This window comes from Zosterops lateralis (genome assembly GCF_965231275.1).
Source record: "Zosterops lateralis genome assembly, chromosome: 4".
NCBI lineage: Eukaryota > Metazoa > Chordata > Aves > Passeriformes > Zosteropidae > Zosterops > Zosterops lateralis.
This window is the reverse complement of record NC_139765.1, coordinates 7042073-7063597: the sequence shown is the minus strand read 5'-3', so window position 1 is coordinate 7063597 and position 21525 is coordinate 7042073. Positions and strand designations below refer to the sequence as shown.

The 21525-nt window shown below is 38.3% G+C and overlaps 1 protein-coding gene across 1 annotated transcript in view; it reads left to right on the top strand.

The window, feature by feature from the left end:
• Window positions 1–21525, top strand: part of ATXN10 (ataxin 10) — an 86260-nt gene that overhangs the window by 50829 nt on the left and 13906 nt on the right. Inside the window, exon 10 of the mRNA XM_083859765.1 lies at window positions 18391–18454. Within this exon, the coding sequence (XP_083715891.1) occupies window positions 18391–18454 (64 nt within the window). The remainder of the gene's footprint in view (window positions 1–18390; window positions 18455–21525) is intronic.

The window sequence follows — 21525 nt, the reverse complement described above, 5'->3', positions numbered from 1 at the left end:
AGGCGATGAAGAACTGAATTTGTTTGGAGTACACCATGTTAGAAAAACTTACTAAAATAAGACCTACTGATGTAGTTAAGTTAGATCAGAAGATCTAATGTACCCTGTATTGCAGGAAGGGGGTTAGCTGTGGTTCCTGTTTACCAGTGATATAAATTGCTGGAAGCAGGAACCCCATATGTGGAAGAACATCTGCCTTTGAGTGCTCTTTCTCTGCTCAGATCTGAGCTGTTAATCCAAATTCTTCCCATTTTTACTGATACTAGATACAAGTGACACATTTTCCAGTACTACAACAAGAAGTGTCATCATTTTTCTGTGTTGTTTTTCATTGTTCTGACCTCAACATAAACTGAATTTCCCCATCTTCTCTGAACTGCCATCCTGCATACAATCTCTTCAGGGTGTTTTGTTTATTGGGTTTTGGGGTTTTTTTAAAGGTGTACCAGACTTCACAATGGGCTGACATTACAATGCTGTGAGTGTTCAATGTGATCCTTTCTGGACATACAACATTCTCCTCTTTCCACTTAAAAGATGTTGTGCTTGCTATTTTAATTACACTGAGAGGCACAGGAATCATTCATGTTTTTGTCTGTTTTCTGAGAAGTGACCAAGTTTTGGTTACTGTGAGATATTAAAGTTTCTCAGCTTATATTTTTATGACAATCCTGAAGTTTATAGGAACTAGTGGGGGGAGGGGGAAAAAAAGGATTTTTTTTTTTTTTTTAAGTGTTGAGATTTGGCCATCACTGCTTATAATGTAGCTCAGTTCAGATTTTGTAATAAAAGAGTTTCATGGAGGAAATAATAAAGCATGACGTGAAAAACTACCCTCTTACCAGCCCTGAAAATTAGAATCATAGAATAGATTCTCCTGAGGTAGAAGGGACCCACAGAATCATCCAGTCCAACTCCTGACCCTGCACAGGACACCCCAGCAATCCCACCCTGTGCCCAAGAGTGTTGTCCAAATGCTCCTGGAGCTCTGCCAGCCTTGGGGCTGTGACTGCTGGCCTGGGGAGCCTTTTCAGTGTCCATCCACCCTCTGAGGGAAAAATATTTTCCCAATATCCAACCTAAGCCTCCTCTGACACAGCTCTAGCTGTTAATTAATTATCTACGAAAACTCCTGTTGAAGTATGCGAGGCCATATCAGAGCACCTAGTCTTCAGACAGAGACCAAGCATTTGATTTTATTAGTTGTGTGGGGTTTTTTTGGTTTTTGTTTTGTTTTGTTTTTGTTTTTTGTTTTTTGTTTTGTTTTTGTTTTTGTTTTTTTCCTCCCATTTTCCTTCATGTCTTTCAGAGGAGCCAGAAAGTGTAGCGACAATCATCTGCAGATTTTAATTTCTGCCATTGGGTGATGCTGTTTGTTCTAAATTGTAGCCCTGCAGGATTCTGCTTCTTGCTCTTCAGCATGGCAGTGCTTGAGCCAAGTTTAGTCATGCTTGTGCCCAGAGGAGCCAAAGGACTGGTCTCAGTTTTAAAGAGGTGGAGATGAGTTTGCACAAGTCCATGTAAGCAAAGGTTCTGCCCATTTAGCTCTTATTTGCAGAACTTCATTCAGTAATCTTTTCTGCTTGAAATGTGGGCTTTTCAAAGAGCCTCAGTGCTGTAAGAGGGTTCGAATAATATAAAAATAAATGGTGATCACTTTTCCATACTTTTATCAACTAATTTAATCTGCCTGCTATCCTCAGCCAGTGATTGGATGAAAGCTACTTAGCTTTTTAGGTAAGTGGTAAAACAGGTGATGAGAGAAGAACTTACAGTCTTTAAGGAGATTTTAGAAGAATATCTTCACTTCTTACATTGTTTAAGGACTTCATAAATATTCAGGATCTTCTGCCTGCGTTGTGAGAGAGAACAGACTTAATATTCCTTTTACAGTCTATTGATATCTTTAGTGTGCTAATTCACATTAACTGTGCTGTTTGAAAGCCTTCTATTCTTTAACCAAAAAAGCCCAGTATTTTGATCAAGAAGTGACAAAGAATTGCCTCATTCATGAGTATTTAAATGTTTAAAACTGTGAGTCTCCAAGTTTGCCTCATAATTGCAGTCAATCAGATACGTTCAGATTGTTATGGCAGAAGTGGTTTGCTGGAAGGATTTCAAAGGGACATTGACCAAAGATCTCATAAAGACACTGGAAAAACTATTGGGTTTAAGTTCCTTGAATGGAGCATGGCCTATTTTTAGATATTGTAGCAGTGGGAGCAAGATCAAAGTATGTCAAGTGATCTCTATGCTGAAAGTCAGAGCACCAAGAAGATATTGAATTAATACTCTGCTGTTTGTGAAATGCAGCATGAGCTAGATTTGCAAAAGCCAAGATGATGGCTTGATTGTATGTATTAAGATTTAGTTAATTAAAGACTGCTAGCAAGATTCCTTCCATCTTGCCCCGAAGCATTTCCAGTGGGTAACACCACAAGACTGATTGCTTCCATCACATATGCTGACACTAAACTCTTCTCTAATGAAAGAGAAACCTGTGCCACCGGTGTGATTTTCCTTCTTGCTTGTAAGGGACAAGAGGAAGCACTTACTGAGGGTCACTGTATATTCAGGTTCCCATAGGCTTAGCCTGAGGGAGAGTAAGGGAGCAGACAACAGGTTGGCACATCTGTTTATCCAGCTTCCAGTACTGATAGAGGCTTGGAAAAAGAAAGTGATAATACGTGGTATGCCCAAACAATCCCTGTTTACAAGACTGACTCCCTGAATTTCAGATACATCCTCATAGTCTGGAATTCCAAAATGCTCTTTGTCACCACTGATTGAGGATTGAGTGAAAACAAATGTCTGCCCGTGGCAGGGAGTGGATTGAGATGGGCTTTCAAGTCTCTTCCAACCCAAACCATTCCATGGTTTTAAGATAAGGATTAGCTTTATTTTGTAAAGATATATTCAATACTTATTCTGCTTTATGAAAAACACAAAAAAATCTAACTATCTCTCCTCTCTATTTTTCTGCATGTTTTAGCATTACAGTCAGCTTTGATTTGACATTAATCTTACCTGTGACAAAATAAGAAGGATTTAGATTTTGGTTTAGCAATTACTGTTCTAAAGCACAATTATGGAGCTCAGTGGATTCATATTGAAACTGGCAACGTATGTTGAATTTTAATATGGGTAAATTATAACACTTACCTTCAAAACAATTTTTTCCTGTCTTTATTAGAAAATGAGGCATGCTTCCCATGGAGTTGTTCAGGACTTGAAATTTTCCATAGAAGAGTTTCCAACTTCTCTAAAAATCTCTTCATCTTTGAGTCCAGCAAATGTATGATTGTATATTTGGCTTTGGAAATATTGAAGGCCTTTATTTCAGGCAATTATTCAATGTTGTAGCTAAAAATAATAATAAAAAAGCAGTGTTTTGCCTGCAAACGAAAATGCAAACAGTTCAGTGTAATTAGTCATAAATTGGTAGGTTCCCTTTAACCTGCATCTGACTTTTGTTTCCTGCTACTTGAATGTCACTCCCTCAGTGTTTTCCAGCCAGGTCTGTTCAGTTGTCTCAGCTCTGCCTGTTCCTCACAGCTCCAGGCATCAGAAGCAGAGGCAGTTTGAGGTGACACTACTGCCACTTCATCTGGAATTTACAATCCAAATGGAGTATTTGGTGGTTGTGAGTGTCACCTCTTCCAGCTCTTGAATTACACAGATTCACAAGCACCTTAACCATTCAACACACTTTTTTTAAAGTGCTTTTAGAATGTGTAGCTGCTGAGAAAAAAAAGCTTAGTTCCCCTACAATAGATCAACCTGGTGGCAGCTGGTTGAGGTTCTGATTCAAGGCTTTTTCTCCTCTCACCTTCTGACCCACCATTACTGTCAACCTGTTCCTGCAGGCATTTCTATAAAAGTGTTGACCTGCTCCTTTGAAAATCAACTTCAAATGAAAACGTTTATTATTAAACTCCTATAGAAATTTTCTTTTTAAAAATAGTTAAAAAAAAACATTTACAGGATTCAAAGTTTTTTGAAAAAAATTCTAGTTTTTATGATTGCATTAATTATTGTACAAATTTCATCTGTGGAAATGTACCCTCAAGCTCTGTTCATGAGACTTCTTTTCTTGTTAATGGACTTGCTAGGGTGAGTTGGCTGTGCTTGGATGAGTTTCCTTTAAATAATTTTTAATAACTTGGTGTAAATATACTTAATGTAGAGTAATGAAATGGTCTTGAAACAAGAACTCTTTCTGCTTTTCAGTTAAAATATGCAGTCTTGACTTTATAGGCTGTCATTAAATTAATGATCTGTTGCAAGAAAAGAAATAATAAAAATAGAACAAACCAGAAAATTCGAATTTGTATAAACAATTGGCTTAGTGCTTGAGTATATATATACATGCCTTGTTTTATGCAATAATATTTTCAGATGAATTATCCCTATGAAAGGATCCATTCATTATGGAGTTTTTAAAACAATTTGAACAACACCTTTGCAAATTTGAAAACCTAGAATTTTGTTTGTCACGGATAGAGGAGTTCAGCTAGAAATGGGGAATCTTACTTTTGTGGTACCTGTGTTTGTTATTACCAGACTACAAGACATTTAGAGACACAAATACTCAGAAAACCCTCTAGTAGTTGTAATTCAGAGGTAAATTAAGAAACTACTATGCAATCTCCTTGTGTACAGCTTCATGTATCATCTCGCTCAGTAGCCTGAGGCATTAGCAAGCTTTCAGCATGAAATTTAATGCTAGAGCATGCATTCCTGAGTTATTGTATATCATGCATACCATATATGTGGCTTTTATAGACATATAAATCACAACATCAGGAGTCTTGTTTTCTAAATGTAAAGTTGATCTTAATCTCAACAAGGTGGCTAAATTTATCTTAATAAGAGAAACTGATCCTGTGCAAAGGTTATGCTTGGTGAATCATTAAAAGGAAATGTGTATTCTTAGAATTTCAGGTAAATGCAGAGGATAATTGCACAGCTTTCTGTAAGTCTGGATTGTCAGCAAACAAAGTGTCAATGGCACATGAGGGCTGGGCCAGTCCTTGGTGGGTACAGCAAGTGAGTTTGTGAGGGACCATTTCTAGCCTTGAGGGCAGGTTTGTAGAGTTTGGCATGGCTCACATGCACATCCCAGCATTCTCCTCTTCCTGCTCTCGATCTTCCCCCACCAAAATTAAATCATAGAACTGCCTTTCCTTTCCTTGGGAAGAGCCCTGGCCTGCACTGTGTACTCAGCAGTTCCTGAGCATTGCCCAGAGGAGTGGAGGCTGTCAGGAGCCAGCAGCCCCAGGGACCATCTGAAAAATGCAGCAAGAGCAGCACCCACATGGCAGTGCCAAATCCCAGCCCTGTGCACTCAGGAGCTCTGCTGAAATGAGCTGTATCAACCAACCCAAGTTTGTTGCAGCCTTCAGACTTGACTAGTGTATTGATCACTTCAGAAAGCTTGATTAATGCTGTCCTTCCTTCCACCCTACGTTTTAACTCTCCTGTAATGGTCATTGTATTTATTTTGATCACACTGGGAGGGATTAGACCTTGGGTCCCATTGGCTTGGGCAATGGAGATCTGCACCTCAAAACATTCTACATGAGTAAACCTTTGGCAGATCATTGCTAGTTCATTTGCTCACCTCTTGAATCACCACATGTGGTTTTGGAGCTGCAAAGTGCCCTGCTCCTGCATTAACTTCATGATATTCTCTGGTTCCTAACATATTCAGTAGTTTGTTTTCCTTGAAAATAGTGTTCAAAATACAAACAGCTCCCAACCTGCACAAGAGGTTAGTTAGGTAGTGCATTTATCTGCTTCTCAGGGGATCAGGCATTTGGAATCAGCAATGGCATTTTAGATGCAGGTGGGCAGTTTGTAAGTCCTGTGAGGTGCAGCTGAGGGAGCTGGGTGGGCTCAGCCTGGAGAAAAGGAGGCTCAGGGGGAATCTTCTGGCTCTGCAGAGCTCCCTGACAGGAAGATGCAGCCAGGGTGGGGGTCAGGCTCTGCTGCCAGGGAACAAGGGACAAGAGGAAACAGCCTCAAGAGGAGGTTCAGGTTGGACATCAGAAATAATTTCTTCATGGAAAGGCTAGGTAGGCATTGGGAGGAGCTGCCCAGGGAGGCGGGGGAGTCATCAGCCCTAGAGGTGTTCCGTGGTGTGGCACTCAGTGCTTTGGTTTGGGTGACAAGGTGGGGATCAGTTCCAGTTTGGATTTGGTGATCTTGGAGGTCTTTTTCAACGTTAGTGATTCTGTGGATCTGAGCTGTGTTATGGTGCAAGTGGACCATGTCATTTGATAACTAACGTCTTCAGTGGTCACGGGGGTGCAGTATAAGGTGCAAGGATTTATTCTACTTTTATTTATTGCTATGGTTGTAAATAACTGCTGTAAGGGGGCAAATACTAAACTGTTCCACTGCTGTAACCTAGAGTACCATTCAGCTTGTTTTCTGAATTCTTTTCTGGTTTGGCAGTTTGGGACTTTCCAAAATTATAATGGAAAAGATACAAAAACTTTATGCTGCCAGAATCACACTTTGTAAAAATTGTCAGTGGAAAAACTCTCTGTCATTTACTTTTAACTGCAGTTACATCAGCAAAAAGGGTTGCAAATATCAAATATTATGAGACATCATCAAAAGATCATAATTCAGATTTCTTTTGCAGTTAAAAATGAAACACTGTTACTGACAAAATCCGAGAATCGTTGAGGAATTAATCCTGAACGTATAAAAGGTGTGAAAAAGACCCCAAAACAGAGTAAACCCCTTTTTGCTCTGCAGTGTGAGAAACATGAAATGTTTCAATAAGATGCATGCACAGGGATTTCCCCCACTTCTTTTGTTAAGCTGAATAGAGTCATGGAATTGCAGAATGGTTTGGATTGGAAGGGACCTTAAAACTTCTCTCATCCAAGTCCTATCCAACGTGGCCTTGTTAAAGAATAACACTTGAATTCAACTATACCGGTCTACAAACCTGAGGTTAATATTTTTCTCTTTATAAAACAGAGAAGACTTCTTTTTCATGCTCATATACAGTGATATTTTTGCAGGTTTTATATTTGTGTACAGTGCTGCTTCCCACTCTGTAACAGGCTGACAATCCAGAACACTTCTATTAGTATATCTCTACTTCTCATTAAAGGAATTATAGATTATAGAAATTAAGATTATAGGACACAACACACAGCTGATGAGAAATCAAGTAAAATTTGATTTAAAAAGAATAAATCAAATGTGGACAATTACATTTGTGTAAATAATCACCTTTTTTTCCCAGAGTACCATCAAGTGAGAACAGATGCATCATATTAATGAATGTTAACTTGAATGAAACTTCTCATTGTATTTAAACATTTTTTCTGTTGAAAAGTATTTCTCTCATACCACAGCTTTCCCTGTTTTAATACTACCAAATCTTTTAAATACATCACTGAAAGTCTTCTTTTTTCTTTTGTTTCATTCCAGCATGTGAGAAGTCATTTAGTCTGTGTGGGATACTCTTATTTCAAGAGAGTTGTCTTCTTCAGGCGAAGGTCTTAATCATGAGGGGGTTTTATTTGTAAAATGTGTGACTGTTGCTCAGTAAAATTGTTGCTCAATTAGTTTGTGACATTATTTCAATTATGCAGAAATAAATTCCATCTGAATCATAGAATAATCCTGAGTTGGAAGGGAGCCACAAGGGTCATCAAGTTCAGCTTCTGGATCTGGCTTGTAAACAATTAAAACTGAACTAAAAATTAACTCTGTTCATTTTCTAATCACTTTAGTCACAGTAATTTCTTGGTTTTGACAGTGTTTACAATTTGTTTTACTTTGCAGTAGTTGCTTTCTAGAAAAGCACAATACCAAAAAGAGGCATAGGAAATCCCAGCACCCTCAGTAGGTGCGGTTTTGCTGGCTGTAAAGTTAACTTGGTAGGTTGGAGTCACTCTTCCAGGAAATATGGGAAAGAACTGATAGCTGAGTGTGCAGAGCTTGAGAGGGAGGAATTAAAGGATCTTGCTGTTGCATCATATTTAAAAGAGGCCCTGTTCCTCATTAGAGAGTTATGCTGAACACTTCAACCTTCTCTTGCCATTCCTGAATGTCTCATTCTGGAATTTATTCATGCATTGAACAAGTAAAAATTGTAGAAATTTGCTTATAAAATGACAGGGAGGAAGAATTGAAAGGGCTTTACAGGATGTATTTACACCATTATTGAAGTTTTGTATGGGTTTATAAAATAAAAAGATAACTAATTAATTACTTTTGAAAAGTTAATGAAAGCGTAGTTGCTTTGCTTTTGTATTTGAGAGGACATGCCATCAGTTCTATTTGGGATTAAGAATACTTTGTGACTTGAAGGTATCATAAAATACTGGAAAAAAGACATGAACCAATCTCAGCAGAACAATGTATGTCTAAAGCTTCTTCCAGCTTGAGAATTGACTTGCATTGGCCTCCTTTGAAACCATCCCCAGTAGGCTCTCCAGTAAAGTGAGACATCTGTTAGTCCTGACAGAAAACAGTTTTTGTAATTGTGAGATTTTGTGTGGTTAGGTTTTTTTCCTTTCAAAAGGACCCTACTTCCATTATTTACTTGTTTCTTGGAAAGCATCACATTTCATATAAAATAAAGTGTGAGATTGGCATTGCTCAGTGTGACATATTATTTACAGCATTCACTGAGGGGGTTTATGGCTGCCTCAGGTTTTAGGGCTTCCTTGACTGCTCTGATTTAAAACACAAGCAGCAAACACCATTAAACTGTCTGCTCACTGCTGTAGCCAGTTGGGTTGTGCAGTTTCCCATTTACCATTTCTCCAGCATTCTGAAAAGGCATTTTACAGTCCTTTCCAGAAACACTTTGTTTTACTGTGCTTTAACCTAGTAAAAAATTTAATTATCCTCAAGGATAGTTTTGTATTTAACGTGTAACAGAGTGTACATCCTTAACACATGTACTAGAAAATTAATGGTTTGTTCTTTGACCTGTCAATAAAAGCTTGGAAGCTCTGAATACAAGGGAATGTGGAAGCAGAAAATTGTGAATGCCTTTAATGAACGTCTCTGTGCAATTTACAGTCTTCTAACCTACCAACTTTCTCTTTTTCTTCTTTTCTCACCCCCCACACCTTGGCTGTGAAATTTGGGGTGATATACTCAATAACTTATTCTTTACAGCTCCTTAAAAAAATTAGCAGTTACTAAAGTCACTTCAAAATTACAATAGGAAACTCAGAGGAATTACGGGAAGCTGCCACCACTTTGCTTTTAGTCTTGAGTCTGTCAGTGCACTCTTCAGTGTGCTGAATTCAGCTGCAGAATTTAAGCATGGAACAGAGAAATCACTGCCATAAATCACTGCGTTTTTTGAAATCATCCTCCATTTTTTCACACACGTTATTTCCATCATTTGAGAGTTTGCTGCAGATAGAATTATATGTCTGACTTTGATTTTTATTTAAAAAAAAAAAAATCCTTGTTTCAAAGTGAAGCTAAGTGAGAATGTTAAGTAATGCTGGATGCAACAAAAGTCATCATTAGAGTTTGGAAGATCCGATTGGCATTTCTTTTTGCTTGCTGAATTCAGAAATTTCCAAGGTAGGATTTTGGATTGTTTTTCCTCCTTGCAGCTGGCAGTTTTCAAGGACTTCAACTGGACTGTGTGTCAGGGAGCAGTTGAAATGTTGTGAGAAGGAAGCAGCAAGGCAGGTGTGCCAGCTATTGGGGAGAAATGAAGTAAGTGCCAAAGCTGGCCTGAGTAATAGAGCAAAGTAACAGTCACGAGGCTGTGGTGCCCATTTTTGTCTGGAAGGGTGTGTGATCATTAGTGTAGAACACTAGGAAATCATCAACAGGAGCATTCAGTGGTTATCTATTTTTCTGTCAGTGTGAATGATTTTCAAAATCAGAGTATTTTATGGATTGTCTGGAAACTCTGTTCCAGAAGAAAAGTTATTCTGATGTAATATAAAATGTGAAACTGGAGAGAACAAAACTTGAAACAAACTACCAGAAAACTAACAAAAGTATCCCCAAAAAATAACATGCCTGTACACACAACCCACAAAACAAAGTCTCACATTTTAATTGAGATATTCATTAAATGCTTTCTAAATCTTGAGATGGAAGACAAAATTAATGTAGCCACCAGAACAGTGGCAGCTTGCCAGAATGACTTAGATCTTCCTATTGCAAAGGTTAATAAAAAGGCTGGAAGGAATCAGTGATTTATTGTTCAGCCTTTATCCCTGTATTTTTTCAGAACTTCGAAGTGTGAAGTCTTCAGTTTTCTTTTTACTTTACTTTACTTTAGAACTAAATGAAATTTTGAAGTCCTGATGGTCTTGTAGAAATTGTCTCTGGTCACATAACTAATTCTTACACTTAATTTCCTTTAAGGTTCATTTCGTTCTGATGAAAGAAGACAAGAATTAAGAATCACTTTTTTGGCAGTGATTGGAAATCAGCAAACTAAGAACATCTGATTACTGGGTTTTGTGGACTGAGAATAGGGAGAGCGTGTGGCTAGAAGTACATAAATCTATACTGTGGTGTTGATGCAAATTTGTACAAATTCAGCTGATTTGAAGGGCAGTGTTGAATGCTGGATGATTAGCACTGTTTTTCTGTTCTGCTGCTGTGGCTGCCAGGATAGGCAAAGGCTACACTAGCAAGTATTGTGTGTTTCAAGCAAAATGAATCTGTGTTGAACCTCCTTTTATCCACCTCAAGTCACAGACCTAAACCATACCAGAGCAAACAGCCGCCTTCTCATGGCAGCATCTATTTGTTGTGGCCGCTGGTTCAGGAACTGTACGTAAGAGAATGAGGAAAAGCCGCATTGTTTAAAAAGCAAATGTTCCCGTTCTCTTGTGGGAACCTATTCTGAATTCTCAAGTGTTTGTATTATCATCTCAATGACTGGAAACTCCTGTGTTTTGCTCTTGGAAAGACTAGTTGAAAAAATGATTCAGCAGCTGAGTTAGCTTGTTACCCTCTCCTCATAGCTGGGCACTCTGCATCTGCTTATTTTGGCTCAGGCCTGATGGTGTGCTTGGAACCTTCATCGTCCCTTCCTCTTCCTTGAGGCCAAAACTCTCTTTTTCTAAACTAGTTCTCTGAGGAGAGGTTTAAGACATCACAAAGGTACCCCACATTTAGATTCTAAGATATTATTTTATTTTAATTTCTTTTACCTCCAAGAAAGAGGCAAGGATCTCCAGTTTTGATCTCCACTTTTGGGAGAGACCTCATGTCTCTCTGGGAAATAATGTGAATATCTTTGAAATCACCGTGGCAGGAGCAACAGGTTTTGTTGCCATAATTTATAAGTTTCAGACATTAAAATGTTAAATACATGCTTACCTAGGTGGTGTAGAAGTGGAAGAGTCTTCTGGGGACATTGCCTTGGTTGAAGTGAGCACAAGCAAAGTCATTGGTGCTGGTGCAAGGGGCTCTCAGACCATCTAAGCAAGGCTGCTGTGATGTCCTGGAGAAGGGAGCCTCTGTCCACAAGTATTTCGGTAGATCTGCAGAATGTGGTGAACTCCTATAATAGACTTGATGGCCGCAACCCACAGCTGCCAGTATTCTAAACCAAAGTGCCTGTAGTCTGCCATAGGCCTTGGAATCCAGTGGCAATGAAGGCCTGAAGCGTTCTTTTGTCTTTTGAAGTAGAATATCCTGTGTATATCTCCTGTCACTTTTGCTGCTTGGAAAAACAAACAAAAAAGCCCAAAACCAAGACTCCGAAATTAAAAAAATGAAGTAACGTTTTTCAGTGTATCATCATAGGTGCAGAGGAGCCTGTTTGGGAACCTAACAGCTGCTGTGCTCCTGCTCTTATTAAGCTGCTTTGTTACCCACACTGAGTGCTGGATTCTGCCCAGATGTCTAATCACTAATTAGATACTTGTTGAGGAGGTTTTGGAGGAAAATTTACTTTAGTCAGCCTGTTTGGTGTCACATATTTCTCACTACATAAGTCATTATGTAGTCTCATGTGGTACATACAGAAGGAGTAAAGCTTAAAAATATCTTTAATGCTGGCCAAAGACTGGTATATTTCAGTGTATAGTTCATTGGATTCATTTTCTTTGGCATAATTTAGTAGTCTAGTGTGATTTTCTGTTTAAGGAAGTCATGCAGACTTAGAAGGAATTGAGAAGACTGGAACCATTAACCTGTCCAGAGCAGGACCAGTAGAGTGTTCATGGCTAAGGTTGGTCAGGTCATTTGTAGAAACTTGCAATACTGGAGTCTGTTCCACGAGTCTGAGACTTGTGTGTCAGTGTATTGCAATGCTTCATTGACCATTACTGTTAAAAATATTTAATGGATATTTAATGTGAATGGTCTATTCTTTAGGTTCACTGCTTCTTGTCCTCCTGGATGTGGATAATAGAATGTATTATTCTCCTAATTAAAGGTTGCTGTGTTCACCAACAAGTTCTGCTGTTGGTTAACCATGTTGCTTATGCTCTTTTTTTTTTTTTTTTTTTTTTTTTTAATTTTCAGCAGTCATGGGGTTTAGGCCTCACTTGTATTCCTTTTTTATTTTCTTCACAGCCGGTTCAGATATTCTTCAGTATATTGAATGGTATAAAATTGTTACTTTTTACTTTAGAAAACATGAAATTGTTTCCTTTTGTACAGTTGGGGAATCCTTTTTATTTGCTCTAAGGCATTAATTCAAAGTTATATGAGTTTATAAGAAGAAATTCATATGAATGGTCTGGCATTCAAAATACAAATTATTTGAAGATTTTTCAGTCATGTGAAGTCAGTGAATATGCAGGATTATTCCACTAATGGTTAAGAATCATATTTTTTCTAGAACTGCTTCCAAATTTTACATCCTTTAGTAAATGTTTGACAACTGTTTCCAACTTTATAACCAAGAAAATGTCATATTAGAGTAGAAGGAATCTGATCTTCAATTAAATGTGAGGAAGAGAATTGTCTTGTGCTTCTTTCCGTGGTCTTTTCATTTTTGCTTGAGTGAGATGAAAATGTCTGAGACTCACAGCCATTCAGAAAGGGATCTCCTGCCTAAAGTTGAATTCAGAATAGGTTACTCAAGGATTTTCCAGAAAAGTCTTGAAGTCCTCCAAGATAGAGAGTCCACAGTGGCTACTCCATATCCTCATAGTAAAAGATTTTTCCTTGTCTCCAGCCAGAACCTTCTCAGTTGCACTTTCATATCCATGTTTTCTCCTTCTAAACAACTTTGAGCCTGAGTCAGGAGAGCAACTCTGTCCTGGTGATCAGTTTGTAGGGGTGAGGGAAGGCTGCCAGCAGTTCTCCTGAAAGCTCTTCCACTCCAGGCTCAAAGCCCCAGTTCTCTCAGCCTCTCTGCAAGGCATAGCTTCAGCTCCTCAGGCAGGTTGCCTCATGAGTGTCAGGGAGTGGAATTGCTTCCCTGGATCTGGTGGCTCCACTCCCAAAGATGCAGCTTAGGATGCTGTTGATGCATTTGTGCTGGATGTTAATATCTTGATGGTTCAGCTCTTGAGAAATGTGTTGCAATTTAACCATTTCAGTAATCTAGGGCACTAAGGGAAGTCATAAAATACAGTCAATCAAGTGGGTTCTGCTATCTTAATACATTCGTTAGGATTCCTGTGGTGATGTGTTAATCTTGCCTTTCTCTCTGACTTCACCTCCTCCAGGTTTTAATTACATTAGCCAGTCTAATTTGTCAGAGAAACATGGGGATCAGATTGACTGTTATGCTCTTACTTTTAGCCATGTGAGAATCAGCAAATGGAGTAGATGAGAAACCCAAAGAAGTGCTCCAGAGAGGGGAACTCAGGTTGTGGCTGCTGAAGCCCTGATGCACTGCAAACCAGGGCTGGCATTAGCACAGCCCTACCTAGGCACCAGGCACTGCTACTTGAGTGGTTTTGGGCACTTTACAGCTGTGTGACAGAGCTGGAAGCATTACAAAGAGTGAAGGGAAGGAGCCAAGTTCATAGAAATGTGAATTTTGCCAGTTTGATTGCTCCCAGAAACCTTTTAAGTTCCATAATGGGAGTTAAAATTTCATACTGTGGAGCTAAACATGATTGAAGACAGACTTCTTTGTCTGGTAGGAAACTGGTGATCTGTAATGAATGTTGTCTCTAGAGGTTTTCCTTATAAATGGTTCCTGCTTGTTCCTGTTTTTTGACTCATTTCTAGAATATGTTTCCCACCCCCAACCGCGTTTTAACCTAGAAATTAGTCTTTCTGTTTTTCAGTGTGATTATAAATAATGTGTAAAAAGAGGAGTAAACATCAGCATTACTCAGACTGTTACTGGCTTGAGAGAACTTATTCTTTTTGCTCACCTATAGTTTGGAAAAACACTACTTCTAAGAAATAGAAGTTTTTCTGTGGCTGAAAGAAGCACCTTTCTCAATTCTGAATTGATTGAAGGCTGAAAATTGGTCACATTTTGGTGGAAGAGTAGTTTATGTTCAGTTGTTGTTACATAAAGGGATGAGTATTCTTATCTGCAAAATAGCACTCTAAGTTGATTAGGTGATATTTCTAATGCCCAAAATGTTAATGATTCTTTGAAGAGATTGTTTTTGCTGAACTATTCTTTATTTTTTCTATTTTTGTCTGTACAGTTGCTGGACCTGGAGATTGTAGTTGCATTTTGCTAGATGCAGGCAGATTTAGCAACAAGCACTGTCATGCTCAGAGAATTTGCATTCTTACCCCTGAGCTTGGCTCCATTGCTGCTAGAGGGAAAGATTCAATAAGTAGTCTCAATTAAATTATACTTTTCCTGGGCACTGCTGTGAATGATTGTGTTAATGGTAATTATTTCTGTGTATTTTGTAAGAAAGTACTGGGAGATTGTCAGGAGGAGTTCTGTTTAAGCACATACCCTTCACTATGCTATTGACATTGTTTATATATTGGTCAGTAAATGTGACTTCTGTAAGATAACATACAGATGTCAGTTCTGTCAGTATTTTTTTCATTTCATCAAGAGAAAAAACATAGCTTTTTCTTTGGGGCTGACATGTCCCAGATCATCTGAATTAAAGGCTGAATCATTCCTTGGCTGTGGAAGCAGTAGGCAAATAGAGCCTTGGGCTAGTTCTTCTCATAAACTTTGTTTTACATTTGTGTAGCACCTTTGCTTACGTGAGCTTTTTTTAGAGCCTGGTTTAAATAATTAAGATGGATTATTAAATGCCAGACACAGAGAAAGAGAAAAAAACTAGCAGTCACTGTCAGTGGGACAGGCATTTTCTCTTCTGTGTAATCCATTTAAATTTCTTTTACTGGTACAATACACATCTTCAGTATGTTTCAGAAGCAAGTGCAGTAAACAAATGGCATCAGTGTAAAGCTGTGTTGTGAAAGTAGGCTTTTTAACTGGCAGGGATGGATACCTGCCTTGGAATGCTGGATATTGAAGGCTTATGCTATTTTAGAATACTATTTCAGAAACTGACATCATAACATCAGGGCAAGATGACTTGACTGAAGAACTAGAGATCATTAGCACAGGGCTGGATTGTTTAAATTCTAAACTTGTCTTAAGTAATGTTGCAGCTTAATTTTCTGTTTCAGTGTAGCTCAGAATACAGTATTATTCTGAACAACCTTGTGGTTTTGCAGTCCAGTTCAGTTCCCTGTTATTGGTCAACTATGTTGTCAGTAATGTAAATGGAGAATAGATTTAGTGATCTTTTGTAACACAGGCCAATGTGAGCAGTTCTGTTCACCAGGGACCACAGCTGTTCTATTCTTTAATTTCTGTCTATAATTCCTTCCAAAATCTGGATAGATTACAGCCAGTTTCACACCAGCCACAAGTGTGCCCTCCACAAGGTACTTTCACACCATATTTAAAATAAGATTTGGGTTTTGTGCAATATTGACTCCTTCCCCAGGCCCTGCAGAAGATCCCTGAAAAAGCTCCTCTCCCTTGCTCCAAGCAGGGCATTTCAAAGCAAAAACTCTGAGACCAGTAATTAGTTGGAAAAGTTCCCAAAGCGCTTTCTGTTGGGCACTGTAGTTCCAGTAGATCTGTGTAAGATGTTGAGATGTTGGATGATTTCTCAGTGTTTGCAAAATGTGCTGGTTTGGGAGGTTGCAAGGAGATGAGAACAACACAATTTGAGAGACTCTCAGCAATGCAAGTGGGACTCTGGGTGGGACAATAGTTCTTCCCCTCTGACTGCCTGTGGCACTCTTGTTGCAAAGGTGGCTCTGCTGTGTACAGAGCAGTTGCTGAACTGGCTCACATTACACAGCACAGATTGTAGGCTGCCATAAAATGCTTTTTCAGTGGACCACTGGAGGTTCAGGAACAGCTGGTATGGACTGGAACTTTCCTAATAGTGGTTGCTCAGGATTTGACCTCTTCATCTCATTAATCACTTGGAGTATATAGATTTGTCTTGGGTAGGTACATTGTAAGGCTTTTCTTGCTCCATTTCCCTGTGTAGTAAGTCACAGGTGACATTCTAAAGCTGGCATTGTAATGACAAAAGCTGTGCCTAACTCATGCAAATTGTATATACAGTTGAATTGTAGGATGTTAAAAAAGCTCCAAGAGAGGAGGTGCAAGACGGTGATAGTTAATAACTTGTTTTTTCATTAAGGTATCATTAAGGCTGTGGTTTGCTGCTGCTGTTCCTCCATAACTTTGAAGGAATCTTAGATTCTTGCAGTAACTTTTTGAAGCATCGGTGGAACCTAATTAAAATTGTACTTCTCCAAAATGCTTACTCTTAACCAGACATCTCATTTGAATGAAACTGGAGCATATTATTGTATGGTTTATTTCTGTTGACAGCACTTGATCCCAAATAATTTCTACTGTTCAGCACTTCACTGGTGGGAAATAAGAGGTAGCATTGTAGGCACATGAGAGTTTGGCTACAGCCTGAACATCAAAGAACCAGCATTTCCAAGCATGTGCAAGTGCTGTGTTACTTAAAGGTCACTGCTTGTTCAAGCTTTGAAGTATGATACTATACGTGGTGCATGGCCTTTGGGGAAAACACGAACATTTCATGGAAAGAATGGATATTTTTAAACTTGTGTTATTAACTGTACTTCATGTAGGTAAAGTTAGGCATGTTAGCACAGATGTGCAAGGAAGGTTTTAAGACCTAGCAGTGCTCTTTGTTTCTTACACATGTAAGCATTGCCTGTCTGTGTGTCTGTCACTGCTGCTTGCTCATGTAGCTTGAGACGCTGCAATAACATTATCTGAAAAGGAACTTGTAAGAGGCATGTGCTCATCTTTGTCTCTGAATTCAGTTTTATTGATCCATAGGCTGTTGGAATTTCACATCTGAATCTACTCAGCTTGCATCTCTTATCACATAACTTGTGTTTCAGAAAGCTGATGGTCCTGCAGTGTGTAAACTTTGGGTTTGTTGTTTTTCTTGATACATAAATGCATCTTGTTTGGGAGAAAAAAGATGGAAGAAAGAACACCATCATCAAGCCACAGCCTAAATTGGCATTACATTAAATTCCTTTAACTGGTAGTTCTTGGTTTGAAATGAAATTTTAAGAAATTAAGGAACTTAAGATTTGGACAAGTGTAGCTTGGCTATCACAGAATGGTTGAGGTTGGAAGGGACATATGAAGCTTTAAATATGCATGTGTGAAGTTACAGTGTACCTTAGGAGTCTACATAAATTTCTTAGGGAACATACTTTCCATAAGATAATAATGCCCCAGGTATATTGTTAAGATCAGTTTGTCCCAAGACTTGGTAAAGTGTATGTGTATGACTCTGGTAGGATTATATGTTGTTATCTCATTCACACAAATGTAATAGTGGCATTTGTGAACTCCCATGTGTATGCACAAGGAACTAAAGACACCAGATCTCATCTTTGCTCATTTGCTTATAACAAAAGGAGCACTTTCTCAAAGGAAAAACATCCATGGCTCTTACTTGATATAAAGAATTTGTGCTGGGCACGTACAAGTAACACATTGCTGCTGAAGGTACAGAAGATGTGGTCTCATGCTAACTTGTGTGTGTAGGTGTATTTTTCAACTTCTTTTTTTTCCCTATATTTTGCTCCACAGTTTTTGATGGTTTTTCCTTCTAGAAGCAAGCAGGAGCTGTAAGTGAGCATAACTTATCTGGCTCAGTGTGGGAAACAGAAAAAAACTCAGTCAAATGCCTGCTAAATGAAGGCAGAATGTGAAATTAGTGCCCACTTGTGTTACTGTTTTGTGATACTCATTTTGTGATATTCTTGCTGAAAACACCAGGTTTATTCTGCAATTCATGCAGATTTTAATATTTTATTTCATACATGTTTAATATTTTTGTTGAAAAAAAATCCTTGTTATGTTTTTACTATTTCTTGCATGAAACATTGTTAGTATTGTTGAGATATCTATTAAATTAAACTTTTGTTTTTATTTAGGTGTATGACTTGGATGGCATTTCTTTGATTCTGGATAATTGCAGCATTGATGACAACAATCCTTGTATCCTTTACGAAATAATTCTGTTTATTGAATGTGACTCATGAGAAAAGGTCTGGGGGTATAATGGATTTATGCCAGCACTGCCTTCACAAGGTATCTAAATGTAAGTGGCTTCATGAGCTTCTGGGTCATATTTAAATGGTTCAGGAGTGAACAAGGGCACAAATAGGCTTCCATGAACTGGATTCTAAGTAAGTTAACTGTGGTTATATTCTGTTTCCTAAAATAGTTAATATAACTGGTTTGCAAGTGCCTACTCAAAGAGCTGTGACAAAAATCTGAATTCAGACTCTGGTTGTTGTATCAGATTTTAGAACTTTTGCTTCCACTGAAATCCATTCAGTAAACTGAAATAAATACCTCATCAATTCTCTGTGCTTGTTAAATCAGATTGGGGAGCTTATTCTAAGCACAGAGACAAGGCTAGCAAGCTGTTATGAAAATGTGTGTAGTTGAGAAAATTAACAATGCAAATAACTGAAATGTTGGGGAGATTTTAATATAAATGGCATTGTGCTTCATATTAGAGATTTTTTTCCTGGAATTTAAGAGCAGAAACTTTCAAAAATAGATTGCTATTAGAGGGAAATAATCTTATATTGAAGATGAGCAGTTTGTTAAGCAGAGTTATGCATCTTTTCAAGTAATACAAGTGTGTTCAGTGACTGAGCTGGGATTTTCTCTCATCTAATCATTAGCTCTTTTTAAGTTTCTGATAATTGCATCTGGAAATCAAATGTCTTTCATGTACAGGGTCACGTCAGCATGTCAGCTTTTATATACTGAACACATGAAATAGGTTTTCAAATGATTATGTAATAAAAAGCACACTCTTTTTAACAAATATAACTAACAAACAAAAAGAGCAATGAAAATGTTTCATATTCTCTCAGTTGCATCCTGCAGAAAATCATCTACATATAAATATATCCTAAAGCAATGAAATAATGTAAATGATAGCACAATGTTAACAAGCTGGCTGGAGGAACAAGGGGTGATAAGTATCCTCTAAGTTACTCAGTTTGATGCTTTGTATCCACAAGTTTTACATCTTCATTATTCCTGTAGTCTGACAGTGACAGTGTGCCTCTTGACAGTGCACTGAGTGGCAGAATTGTATTTCCTGGTCCAGATCTGGTAACAGGCGCTGCTGGATGGAGTGGGATGGGCAGGGAAATTTACCTTTCCCTAAGTGGAAAAGCAGCCCTGAGGAAACCTAGTAAGGAGTTTTTGTCCCAAGTGACTCTTTTTTGCTGGAAGGCACAGCTGTGCAACCACTTCTAGGATTAATCCTTCATTTTAGCTGTAGTAAAAGAGGATAAAGTTTGAAACTCTCAGAGGGTAGACTTATAATTTATGATCTCAAATGAAAGGAAAATAAAATACCATGAGAGTCTTTACTGTGTTTTGAGCAAAGTGGAACTTTTTGCACCTTTTGATACAGAGTGACATTTTATGGCTATACCATAAACTTCCTACTAGAGGATAAAACTTTGTTTACATGGTTTTTAAAAACATAATAACACCTCTTAATGTGACATTTCGGCAGTGATCCATGTCATTCAGTATTGGGGGATATGGAAAATTGAGCAGCACGTGGGCACAGGGAGGACTTGCCTGGTGTGACCAAGTTTGCTGCCTCAGCTTCTGGAGTGCAGCTCCTGGCTATGGCTCTATTTATTGTTTTGACCTCTTGCTATTCCAGCTGTTCTTCTGCTACATGGAGTTAATGCTCCCCTTCTTCTCTCCTGCCTCTAACATTCCTCATCTGTTGCCTTCCCAGCAGGTCATACACAAGGAAGCAGAGGAGAAGTTTGCAGTTTATATCTGTCTGTACTTTTATCTGCTTTGCAGCATGTTCTGCTACTTCTGGACACCATAAACCAGGTTCCTAGTAGCATGTAGGGGCCTGAATCCATTGCATAATGTTTCCCTGAAGAGATTTGACTGTTTCTTTGCACTCTCTGTGTGCTTCAGTCCTGCCTGGCACAAATCCCAGAATCACTGAGTGGGTGAGGCTGGAAGGGACCACAGTGGCTCATCTGCAGTTTTCCAAGGTGGGGTGAAGAGCTGCAAGAAAAAGCTCAGTATAACTCTTCAAACATGGTTCCTTCAGGAGGTCATGCCCAGAAAGTTCATTTTATATTCTTATTCCTAGTGCCTGTTTTTGTGGTTTCGGGCTGTGTTACTTGGATTTCTCCTTGAATAAAGCCAACTGGAAGAAGTTTCACCCAGAATTCTTTCATATAATAACTTCTTAGATTTCTTAGTAATCTTGGTAGATGCACATTTTTTGTTGACTCTGTTTCGGAGTCACCCAAGGTCTACAGTTAAGATGTTGTTGTGTTTTCTACATTTTACTAGAAAAGTTCTGCCTCCAAATTACTCATACCAAATTTCTCATCAAAAAATGTAACTTTTGTGGTAAAAGCGATAGGATTTTTTCTGAATGGAAGAAAAATAATTTCCCTAAAGTGTGTAATTTATCAGGAGAAGCTGGACTGCCACGTTAGATGTTAAAGGAGCTCTTTATTGCCTTTGAGAGGAAAAAATCTTTGATAAATCTTTTTATTTGTAGCATATGGAAGTATACTGAAAGAGGAAATGGGTGTTCTGTTATCCTAAATTAAATTCCTTTGTAAACCTGTCATTACCTTAAAATTGCATCCTTTGAGATCCTGAACAGTTCTGTAATGTGCGTAGGAGTACCAGGGAGTTTGTAGCTTATGAAGTTCAACTGACATGTTTGTATTACTTTAATTAATTGTTTAAATTAATCTTTCAGTCCCCAGTTTGGGAGAACTGTTATCTTGTCTAGTTATATCTCAGGTTTGTAACTTCTACACTTAGAGTAGCAAACAGATTTTTTTTCCTTCAGGATATTTCACAAGTGAAAACAAACAAACCAGCACTTTTATAGTTACAGACATGAATGTTATTATGGGCAGTTAAAAACAAATTTACTGTACCTCTGTAATTATTTGAATTGGTATTTTAATTTTTTCAGCTACTACAGCTTTGCATGTAAATTCAACAGAGAGATGCTGAAGGATGCCAGATTTTCTGTGGCT